The 12791-nt window shown below is 40.1% G+C and overlaps 1 protein-coding gene across 5 annotated transcripts in view; it reads left to right on the forward strand.

The window, feature by feature from the left end:
• Positions 1-12791, forward strand: part of adgb (androglobin) — a 148064-nt gene that overhangs the window by 112095 nt on the left and 23178 nt on the right. For all 5 annotated transcript variants that reach the window (XM_062044596.1, XM_062044595.1, XM_062044594.1 and 2 more), the window contains 2 exons: positions 7937-8556; positions 8762-8817. In XM_062044596.1, coding sequence (XP_061900580.1) covers positions 7937-8071 — 135 coding nt within the window. In that variant the 3' untranslated portion in view covers positions 8072-8556; positions 8762-8817. The remainder of the gene's footprint in view (positions 1-7936; positions 8557-8761; positions 8818-12791) is intronic.

Consider the following 12791-nt stretch of genomic DNA (forward strand, 5'->3'; position numbering starts at 1 on the left):
CAAAGACATGCACCTGGGGATAGGTTGATTTGCAACAATAAATTGGCCCTAGTGTGTGAATGCGAGTGTGAATGTTGTCCAGGGTGTACCCCGCCTTCCGCCCAAGTGCTGCTGGGATAGGCTCCAGCACCCCCGCGACCCCGAAAGGGACAAGCAGTAAAAATTGGATGGATGGATGGATGATGTTAAAACTGAGGATGGGTGTCGTTCACATTTGAACCAATAAAGTACCAATTCCTGGTACCTGGGATTCGATACTGGTAACAATTTTTGGTCATTTTGTGTGTGTTATTAAAGGCCTACTGAAATGAAATTGTTTTTATTTAAACGGGATAGCAGATCTATTCTATGTGTCATACTTGATCATTTCGCGATATTGCCATATTTTTGCTGAAAGGATTTAGTATAGAACAACGACGATAAAGATTGCAACTTTTGGTATCTGATAAAAAAAAAAAGGCTTGCCCCTACCGGAAGTAGCGTGACGTAGTCAATTGAACATATACGCAAAGTTCCCTATTGTTTACAATGATGGCCGCCAGAAGTGAGAGAGATTCGGACCGAGAAAGCGACGATTTCCCCATTAATTTGAGCGAGGATGAAAGATTTGTGGATGAGGAAAGTGCAAGTGAAGGACTAGTGGGGAGTGGAAGCGATTCAGATAGGGAAGATGCTGTGAGAGCCGGGGGTGACCTGATATTCAGCTGGGAATGACTACAACAGTAAATAAACACAAGACATATATATACTCTATTAGCCACAACACAACCAGGCTTATATTTAATATGCCACAAATTAATCCCGCATAAAAACACCTAGGTGTTTGTTATGCTAGCTCCTAGCTACTAGCTCAAGCTAGTTATAGCTCGAGCGGGTAATATGGACGGGATCCCGTATATATAACCCGCCAATACAATTCAAACACCTGCACAACACACACACTCACTCAGCCCAAAGGACCGTTCACCTAACCCAAGGTTCATAAAGCTTATATATTTAACCAAAGTTACGTACATGACACGCACGTACGGGCAAGCAATCAAATGTTTGGAAGCGCACGGGTGGGACCTGATATTCAGCTGGGAATGACTACAACTGTAAATAAACACAGGACATATATATACTCTATTAGCCACAACACAACCAGGCTTCTATTTAATATGCCACAAATTAATCCCGCATAACAAACACCTAGGTGTTTGTTATGCTAGCTCCTAGCTACTAGCTCGAGCTAGTTATAGCAAGCGATCAAATGTTTGGAAGCGTACTCACGGTATCGCGTCTGCGTCTGTTAACGAAGTCAAAGTCCTCCTGGTAAGAGTCTCTGTTGTCTGAGTTCTTCGATCTTGACTGCATCTTTCGGGAATGTAAACAATGAAACACAGACTGTGTTGTGTTGCTGACTTCCCTCGCAAAATACGCCGCTTCGCACCGACTTTCTTCTTTGCTTGCTCAGCTTCTTTCTCCATAATGCAATGAACAAATTGCAACAGATTCACCAACACAGATGTCCAGAATACTGTGGAATAATGAGATGAAAACAGAGCTATTTCGTATTGGCTTCAATGGGGAAGCCATACCTCTGTTAAACTGGCTACGTCATGCGCATACGTCATCCTCCAAAGGCGTTTTGAACCGGAAGTTCCCCGGGAAATTTAAAATTGCACTTTATAAGTTAACCCGGCCGTATTGGCATGTGTTGCAATGTTAAGATTTCATCATTGATATATAAACTATCAGACTGCGTGGTCGGTAGTAGTGGGTTTCAGTAGGCCTTTAAATATTGATTGTTTTGATAGTAGAATATTTTTTTAATTGCATTACTGAAAAATGAGCTGATTATGATTATTTGCAAGTATGACATTAGGTTAGAATTACAGTTGCAAGTCCAAGACGTTCAATGGCAGTAGTGTGCAGAATAGAATAGAAAGCGTTATTGTCATCAAACGTCAGCTCATGACGAAGTTTATGGTGTGTTGTTTTGTTTTGTGTCGCGGCCTAAAAAGTGTTACTACTGTAAATATTGTACTTATTACACACCAGGTGTTTGATCTTAACGTGCATCATAGTTTGTAGTTTTCATTAACGTATTTGCAAGTTTTGAAATCGCCACGTAAAATGGTTCATGCTAATTAGTAGTATGTCAATAGCAAAGCCAATGTGTATTAAGCATCAAGCTAGCACATTTTTGGAAAAATGGAGCCTTACTATACATTCGTTGAAGCATTTTTGAGTCCATTGCTTTCTTGGCATTGAAAATGGCAACATTACCCATAGGTAGTTTGGCTGAGTGCACTTTCAGTGCTGCTGGAGTGATCGCCAAGTGCCGAAGTGCAAAGAGTCGGCAACCGGGCGTGACGTCACGCATAACCCATTGTACAGCACTTTGGCTACCCTCTGTGGTAAATTTTAAATGTGCTTTATAAATAAAGTTGATTTGATTTGATTACTGTAATATGGAAATGTTAGACTTTACGTGAATCGGAGGGATGCCAAAAAATACCGGATTCGGTACCCATCCCTGGTTAAAACTGTGGTCCCTCATTTTACAAGCACGATTTGTTATGCACATAATTCTAAACGGATCTCAAAATACCCCCTCCCATTGAAATGAATGGAAATTAATTCAATTGGTTCTCGGCACTAATCCTTGTATCATTTGTTCATTCATTTTTCAATATAAAAACAAAATGATAACTTCTTTTTTCAACATTTGTTTCCAGAACCAAAACGAAATAAAATGGATAACGAATTTTGTGCACAATTGGAAAATAGTAGTTGTATGTGGATTTGGGCTTGCAGGTGAAAAAAAACAACAAAAAAGCACAAAAAAACATAGAACAAGACAGGAAGACCAATTGATGGGGTCTAAATCGAGTTTAAATTATTTTAACCTAGCCAAACATTGAATATGACGTGTAAGCTATATAAAAATAGAAAACATTGCATTTTTTAAATATCCATGTTTGTCTGGATATAGCCACAATAACTGTTTAAATTCCATATAGAACAAGACTATGTATTGCCCTGCCATTTGCTCATAAAGACGCAATTAAACGTCCTTTTAGTTGCCGAGTTCAGAGTTTTAATTTTTTCCATTTTCAGATATTTATCCACATGCTACCATAGTGATTGTAAATTCAGTAATTATATTGTGTGACTAACAAGGTCTATAGCTACTTGATGCCATATAGTAAATAACTTAACTAAGGCGGTATAGCTCGGTTGATAGAGCAACTTGAGGGTTCCAGGTTCGATCCCAGCTTCTGCCATCCTAGTCACTGCCGTTGTGTCCTTGGGCAAAACACTTTACCCACCTGCTCCCAGTGCCACCCACACTGGTTTAAATGTAACTTTGATATTGGGTTTCACTATGTAAAGCGCTTTGAGTCACTAGAGAAAAGCGCTATATAAATATCATTCACTTCACTTCACTTCACTTCAACTGCACTCAAAAGCGCAAGCAGTTAACACAGATTTATTTGCGCTAATTGATCTTTTTATATATTTTTTTTACCAGTTAGATGAAATGGGTAAAATTTCCCACAGCAAACTTTAGAAGACTTGCATTGTGCTTTTCTAGACACTCAAAGTGTCTAACTGTGAGAACTGACAACCCATCATTCATTTACTCTGTATTCACATATTGGTGGTGGTGGCGATCTACCAGAATCAAAATCCGCTTTATCGCCCAAGTATGTTTAACACACAAGGAATTTAACCTGTGCTCTCTTTGTTCAATGCAAGAAACAAAAATGCAACAACTACGAGAGAGCACATTACCGTGGCGCCATATTTGTTTATATATGTATTAATGGTGTGTGTGATCTTCTACCAGCCTTATTTCTTGCACTTTTTATCTGTAACAGTGTTTATTATTTATTTTCTTCATAAAATTATTGTTCCTCCTGGGTGACGTAAACCGTAAGCAGTAAATCCATGTTTGTGATTTGTCATTTGCTGCTAAGATTAGAAACTCCTCACAGAACTAATTCAATTATTATTATTATTTTGTATTTATAAAACATATTCAATATTTGACTAGCTTAAAATAAAGCCATCTGATAACTTCAACTTAAATTAGACCCCTTTAGTCCTCCTGTTTCTTCTTCTGTGTTTCTTCTGTGACTACAGGCAAGCCAGTCTAGTACCTGCACTATTTTACTATGAAGCCACGCTGTTGTAACACGTGGTTTGGCATTGTCTTGCTGAAATAAGCAGTATAACGTTGCTTGAATGGCAACATATGTTGCTCCAAAACCTGTATGTACTTTTCAGCATTAATGGTGCCTCCACAGAACAACTTAGCATTTCACGGAAGCTGCTTTTATACCCAATCATGGCACTCATCTGTTCCCAATTAGCCTGTTCACCTGTGGGATGTTCCAAATAAGTGTTTGATGAGCATCCCTCAACTTTCTCAGTCTTTTTTGCCACTTGTGCCAGCTTTTTTTTAAACATGTTGTAGGCATCAAATTCCAAATGAGCTACTATTTGCAAAAAATAATGTTTTCCTGTTCGAACGTTAAGTCGATTCAATTGAATATAAGTTGAAAGGGATTTGCAAATCATTGTATTCTGTTTTTATTTACCATTTACACAAAGTGCCAACTTCACTGGTTTTGGGTTTTGTACATTTAAAACACTTCCTGATGGTTATTTGGTCAAATTTTTGCGTTCTGTTTTACAGACCGTGTTTAAGCCCCTTTCGTCAGGATGTGGCGTTTGAAGCGCGGTCTTATTTATGTGCCTCCACTTTGACTCCGTCTTCAGCCATGTTGTAGTTTTTAGCCTTTCCGTTCCGAGTCTACTGACACGTATAAGTTACAACTGTATGCTACTTTGTATTAGAAATGGCAACAGCGCGGGGCGCATGTGCATGTACGAGGCAGTCTGCCCCACAACAAGATGATAGAGAAAAAGAAGGAAATGATTGACTACAATGGCTGACTCGCGCAAAACACTTTGGGTAAATTTCAACCATATATGGAGATATCCACTGACAAATTGGGTAAATCCAAACGGCTCATTTGGGGGAAATATGAAGATTGTCTATGGATGTTGTCATTCATCCAGGTCATTGTATTCTCAGGGCATTAACATCGATCTAACAGGACTGTTTGGCCTCTTATTCAAGTAGACTTCATGAGTTCATGCTCATAGATTTAGATTACCACTGTCGTTTGCATTTGCACACTGTAAAACCCCCCTGTGTGTTAATTGCCTTGTTTGTAAAGAAACAATAAATAAATACATGTTTTAAATCAAATGTGACATTGTAGCTAGCTAAGCAGCGAGTGTTGCTAATGTTTGGGTCCTCCAGTCCCACTCCTTAATATTACATTGCGACATGCAATAAATGACATCTACATTGGACAAGTGCAGAGTTAGTGTTTATGGATAAAGTGGACAATATTGTTTTTTCGTCATAGTCCCATGTAGTGTTGTCCCGATACCAATATTTTGGTACCGGTACATGTGTTTGGATACTTTTCAATACTTTTCTAAATAAAGGGGACCACAAAAAATTGCATTATTGTCTTTATTTTAACAAAAAAATCTTACGGTACATTAAACATATGTTTCTTATTGCAAGTGTGTCCTTAAATAAAATAGTGAACGTACAAGACAACTTAACTTGTCTTTTAGTAGTAAGTAAGCAAACAAAGGCTGCTAATTTAGCTGCTGACATATGCAGTAACATATTGTGTCATTTATCATTCTATTATTTTGTCAAAATTATTAAGGACAAGTGGTAGAAAATTAATTATTACCATACCATACCATACCAACTTTATTTATAAAGCCCTTTAAAAACAACCACAGTTGAAAAACAAAAGGCTGTACACCACAAAGAAATAAAGGCAAAGGACAGACTAAAAAATAAAATTTAAAACAGAAGTAAAATACACATTAAAAAAGCAAATACAAAATTACCCTAAGAACAATTTTGTTAGATAAAAAGCAGTTAAAAGTTAAAAACAGTTAAAAAAGTTAAAAGTTAAAAACAGTTTAAAGTCTCATGCTGGGTTAAAAGCCAGTGAATAAAAATGGGTTTTAAGAAGGGTCTTAAAAATAGCCAAAGAAGGGGCCTGTCTCACATGGAGTGGAAGATCATTCCAGAGTTTGGGGCCCGCAACAGAGAAGGCTCTGTCCCCCCTGAGTTTACGCTTGGATTTGGGTACCTCCAGGATCAGCTGATCAGCTGACCTGAGGGACCGGGTGGGGGCATAGAGGTGGAGCAGCTCAGAGAGGTAAGGTGGGGCAAGACCATGTAAGGATTTAAAAACAAGTAAGATAATTTTAAAATGGACTCTAAAAGACACAGGCAGCCAGTGGAGGGAGGCTAAAACAGGAGTAATGTGCTCTCTTTTTCTTGTGTTTGTTAAAAGTCGGGCAGCTGCATTTTGGACCAGCTGCAGACGTGAGAGGGAGGACTGACTAATTCCAAAATATAAAGCGTTACAGTAATCCAGCTGAGATGTAATAAAGGCATGGATTACTGTCTCAAACTGTTGCCTAGAAAGAAGGTTTTTAACCTTAGCCAGCTGACGTAAATAAAAAAAAGCTGGCTTTCACCACTGTGCCAATCTGACGGTCCAATTTAAAATCACTGTCAATACGAAAACCCAGGTTGGTGATCATGGGCTTAATGTACAAAGCCAAGGGGCCAAAGTCAACAGGGGGAAGCTCACAGGTACCACTAGGTCCAAACACTATTACTTCTGTCTTCTTTTCATTGAAGTTTAAGAAGTTTAGGGCCATCCAGGCCTTGATCTCATCAAGACAAGCAAGTAATGGCTGTATTGTAGAGGCATGATTTTTCTTTCTTATTAATCTACTTCTTCATTTACTGATAATATCTGCTTACTTTCTATTTTAACATGTTCTATCTACACTTCTGTTAAAATGTAATAATCACTTATTCTTCTGTTGTTTGATACTTTACATCACTTTTGGATGATACCACACATCTGGGTATCAATCCAATAGCAAGTCGTTACAGGATCATACATAGGTCATATTCAAAGTCCTCATGTGTCCAGGGACATATTTCCTGAGTTTATAAACACAATATGAATTTTGTGATGCTAAAAATTATTGATGTGATCATAGTAGTATCGACTAGATACGCTCCTGTACTTAGTATCATTACAGTGGATGTCAGGTGTAAATGAACCCCTGGCGTTTGTTTACATTCAGGAACGGCGTCATTAGCAGTGACGCCGGTGAGCTACAGTGTGTAGTGAAGGATGTTTAGCTATTCCTCATCCTGCAGGGATGATACTTGTAAGAAACGTACTTTATTTGTCGCCATGGAAACCAGGATTAGTGATTTAGAAGCAGCTAAAACACTGCTGACTGCGGCTGGACTTTAGCCGTCCGCTAGCTAGCCATGTCTTAAAGCACCTCTACCTGAGGACGTTTCAGTGTTATAACTGCACCTTTATCGTTAGTTTTTAAGCCAAAATGCGTCCGTTCTCCCTTTTATGTCTACACACTGTGTCTGCTTGTAAGTACTCAGTGATTGTGTGCTAAAACCAGCAATGACACGACGTGACGACGACGGGGGCGCGGGGTTTTGGGGCACCGGTACTTTTTAGAGGCGGTATAGTACCGAATATGATTCCTTAGTATCGCGGTACTATAGTAATACTGGTATACCGTACAATCCTAGTCCCATGTTTGATGACAATAAAGCATTCTATATTCTATCCAAAAGCAGTACTTGGAAACACACACTCTGGGAGATAGGCATGGACAAACACAGCTCATTAGAATTAAAGCTACCTACACACACGGCGTATTCACACTACGGCTTACCTAAGGACTTTTAAACGGTCTAAATTACAATTAATATAGGACCTTTGTGTTCTTTTCCCGCTTTGCAGTTTTGCCTAACTCACCTCTCCTTGTGTTTCCGCATCTTTCCCAGGCGGCTATGGTGCAAGAGCAACAGAGATTCCAGGACATTCGAACGCAGCACAATCAGAAATCCAGTGACAGTCGCAAATTTCCTAATAACCGTTTGAAAAAAAAACAAGATGATAAACACATGGATGATGCCTAATAGGCAAATATGTGTTCTCATTGTCGATGTTGCCTTTTTCTATGCAAACCCATTTGCTTTCTTGAAGGTCACGGTATTGACCGAACAACCCAAAAGCATGCTGGTTACATCCAGCCTCCCACCAGCTGATTGATATTATAGTTGCACTAAAAGAGCACTTTTAGCTCAAGTCCAAATAGCTGATTAATAACTGTTCATTCACTGTTATAATCAAACACATGGGCCTCAGCTTGTTAACCATGGAAAGAAAGGCTGTCTGCTCATCTCCTGTAGAGTGGGAAGCTACTGTATATTGGCAATGAATGAGATGATGACGCCATCTAGTGGTTGTGCATATGAGTAAATTGTCACTGTAATACTGCTCTGTGCTTCATTCGAGGTGAACAATCATAGATTGTCCCATTGCCTGCATCTCTAGGAGGAAGAGGCATGAAAACATTTGCACTCTTTGGCTTCAAGTGTAATACAATCCCCGCCATGTGCAGGTAGGTGCAATATGGAATGAACATTGCTGCTCTTATGCACACAATAATAATGAAATGTGTTTATTGTGCTATACTACTTCTTGATGTGTGTGCCACTCAGACTGTCAGGCCTCATTGATTCAGCCATATTGAACATTGCCTTGTTTCTCTACCGTAGCCCTCTTTTGCCCTCAAATGTGTTCTAAACTTCTCTCTTCTCCCACAGGTTATGACCATGCAGTGGCCTGGGATGCGTTGTTGTCAAAGATCACCACAAGCGCTGTAAGTAATAAGAGTCTGTCTCTTAATTTGGCAGCTGCTGGACTTAAGGTGTCATTATGGTAGGTTATTTTAAAAACGGTTCTAAATAAGTCTCAGAGGTCCCACAATAGTGTATTGGAAGTGTGTAGGTCAAAATCTAGCCTTGATGCTAGAATTTAGAACTCATGGTTTTAGTAAGCACTACTGCAGACCTGGGCAAATTAAGGCCCAGGGGCCACATGCGGCCCATTAAGCTTTTCAATCTGGCCCGCCGGACATTCCCAAATAATTTTTTAGATATTTAAGATGGAAACTGCAGCTGCCATTATGATGTGCAGTGATGTTTTCAAATGAACGTAAGTCTTGAACTATACAAAGTATTTCAATGGTTGGAATCTGCACTTTTCCATGATATACTAGTTACTATGGTAATCTAATTAGTTACTATGGTAATCTAAGTCACAGCAGCTCAGACGAGGCACCAAGCAGTGTGGGCGTGGTTTGTTTCCACAGAGTGTTTCCAGAATGGCCAGCCTAAAATGCGAGTGTCAGGGACAGCAAGGAAGGAGATTTTTACAACAAAGTACTAAAGCTTAGTGATATCTCAGATTGTAGGTGGGGTTTTTTTTACCCTTTGCATTCATATTTCACTGTGTTTTTTGCAATTTTGTTGTGTTTCGCTCGATTGTAAAATACATAAATCGGGGGGGGGGGGGGGGGGGGGGTGTTCATACAGTGTGATGTCAATATTCAGTGTTTTATCGTTCATAGTTAATATTGTAAATACCACATTCTTTATTTTCATGTACGTTCTGGGTGTCTCATTCAGTAAAAAATATTAAAATTCCATTCCTTTTTCTAAGGTGGTCTGTCATAAAGTTTTTAGCATTCATCCATCCATCCATCCATTTTCTACCGCTTATTCCCTTCGGGGTCGTGGGGGGCGCTGGAGCCTATCTCAGCTACAATCGGGCGGAAGGCGGGGTACACCCTGGACAAGTCGCCACCTCATCGCAGGGCCAACACAGATAGGCAACATTCACACTCACATTCACACACTAGGGCCAATTTAGTGTTGCCATTTTAGCATTCAATCAGACATTATTGTGAGGTTTTGTATTAGTGTTCATAAAAATAGATATACCGGCCCCCAGACACATTTTTTTTCTCTAAATTTGGCCCCAGACACATTTTTTTTCTCTAAATTTGGCCCCTAAGTCAAAATAATTGCCCAGGCTTGCACTACTGAGAAGATGCTGTTTTGTGTTTCTGTAGCTTTCATGCTAATGAGCTCTGTTTTTCAATGCCTGTGTATGTCTCCAAGAAGCTCTATTGTGCACTTTATTCACTTTTTACAGTGTAATTTATTTATTACATACAACAATGTAATACAGTGGAACCTACAAATTTAATTAGTTTTTGCAGATGGTTCTCCTACCGAAATGTTCGCATAGTGAAACAGATTTCCCTATGATTAATTGGTTGTAGCTTTGACAAAAGCCCATATTTTATATTTAAAAATGCACACTTTAGGGACTAATTTTGACCTCCTGACCCCGGCGGGGAACCAAGGCAGGTCGGCCTTCTAGTTCCCAAGCACCACGCCGCATTTTCTCCACGGAGTGCTGGTACTCTAAAATGATGACACTTAGAAAAAATCCAGCCATTCTTAAATGACAAGAGAGTCATGGCTACTCCCGCTTTTACCCTAGCTAAAGAATATATACTCTATATGCATCAAACCAACATAACAAGCAGGTAAAGGCTCAACAATCTATTTTTTTTTATCCAAACACAACAACAGCCAGCTTAACTTTCAATACATCCCTTTGGTGCACTCAAACATGTTACCAAACATGTTGCTACAATAAAAAACAAAAAAAGGAAAATCCTTTTACCTTGTGTTCTTGAATATTTGTGGCATTTGTTGGGAGTGGTAAACAAGCACCGCGTCACCTTCCAGCCACCGCTAGCGTTAGCACAAACTAGCAGTGTGATGCGGTCATCCATCGGCTTGTGTCCCGCTACTGCATTCTCCTTTGCTGTAATAAAGGTCCACTCTGGCATGTTTTATAAAAAAGTTCAGTCTTATCACAGTTTAAAAACTTGCTAAGGTAGAAAACCCCCTTCGCAGATTAAATTCTTAAATTGTTATTCACTTTTGGACATGTAGTCGCCTTATAAACGCTGAGCCTTCTCTCAAATGATAGCCTCGGAAATGCTGTCGCCGGCTCACTGTTTTTCATTTATCCACACGAGCAACAGCTTTTCCACCTGGTCTTGCACTTTCTCCTTGTCCTTGCGAAGATATTTAACTCCTTCGCCAAAGCCAGCAACCAAAAACACATCCTTTTTTTTATAATAGCTGCAATGTAGACTTGTTTCTTCCATATTTGTGAGCCAATTCATGTACCATTGGTGCGACTGCCACCGTCTACTTCTCGCCAATATGTAAACAAGATGTGAAGTCGGGGACCCGCCTCTTCAAAGTGGCGTGCACAGGAAGCATTGTCATCAGAATGGCAGCCCCCATGTATAGAGCTTCAAGGAGCACACAAAATGAATAAACAATACACCGAGACATGGATCGCAAACCGAGGCATATTTGGCTTGATATAACCATCCGTAGACCAAGAAGAATGCAAATAGAGGCGGTCGTGAATTAAAGTTCCATAGGCTCCAGCACCGTCACGGCCACGAACGGGACAAGCGGTAGAAAATGGATGGATGTATTGGGGGTGCCACAGGAGCGTGCAAACATTAGCAAGCGTAGCATAGCTGTGTGTGCTACTGTGCTAACATTACATAGTTCGTTCTAACAGCAACAGCTATGCTTATTTGCGGAAGACAAACAAAATAATTAGGCTTCTAGCTCCCATGTCTGGAACTGACTGACAGATAGCTGCAGGCTTTAAAACATGTAGCAAAGCCTGGATGTGTGGCTAGGAATGAGGTTCTAGACGTCATTAAAACATAAAACTTCAAAAGCAACTGTTTGAGCGCTTCTTTTCTCAAAAATGGAATAAGTGAGGGGGGATGATATATTTTTCTTACGTTTAGCGCTCGTAAACAGGCTCCAAAGACCTATGTTACAGTAATACCATCATTAAAAAGGCAATTCTGCATAAAAGGGTATGTTTTCATGCAAATAAGACCAGAGACAAAATAACCCTTGAAAGTGTTCATGTGCGTTTAGACTTCGCTACAAGTAATACGCCAACATTGGATTCTTGAATGGAGCCACATAGGATGATGCAATTAGAGGAAACTGAATACACATTCCCTGAGTGGTGTGCAGACTGGTGGTGGCTCTTTAATTCACTTTTCATTTGGGAGATCATAATTCAAGACCGACTTAATCGCTTTATTTTCCACGCATGTACGACAAAAGGGCGGTGTAACTTTCAAGAATCTGTCTGTATTTCCACTGCTTGCAGACGGTCTTCATCCCGTTATGAGTGCAAGTTGTGTCTTTTTCTGAGCTTGTTCCACCACAATGTCCCAATGGTTGCATGTTTCCTAATTAGTACCTTTGCAATGTGCCCAAGGAGCTAGCTGTAAGACCCTTTAGATTGAACAAGTACCAATAATGAAACACCAAGGCTGACATGGACTAAAATGGGGTACATACAAGGAGCTTTTCCTTGTTGGCTCAATATGCCACAGTGTCAGCCCATTCCTGTTTCTCTTACCTGCTGGCACTCTATATCTATAGGTCACGCCTCAGGGGTGGGCTATGTTGATAGAAGAGCAAGACCCTCCAAATAGAGAAGGCTAGAGATTCATGTGAGCGGAACCTTTACGGTGATGAAACAAAGTCACTGGGGAGAAGGAGCCAAAGCTCTGTAACACCCTCCTCACCGTACACTTACGAGGTGCAGCCTGCATGCACCGCTGGAGGATGGACGCCACAATGGCAGACATCCTAACTTGATTGCAACCTCGTTCTTGTAAACTGGGCTATTCCTTTCCCTTTAATCACCTTGCATTGACCG

Source organism: Entelurus aequoreus, linkage group LG04, assembly GCF_033978785.1.
Source record: "Entelurus aequoreus isolate RoL-2023_Sb linkage group LG04, RoL_Eaeq_v1.1, whole genome shotgun sequence".
Taxonomy (NCBI): Eukaryota; Metazoa; Chordata; class Actinopteri; order Syngnathiformes; family Syngnathidae; genus Entelurus; species Entelurus aequoreus.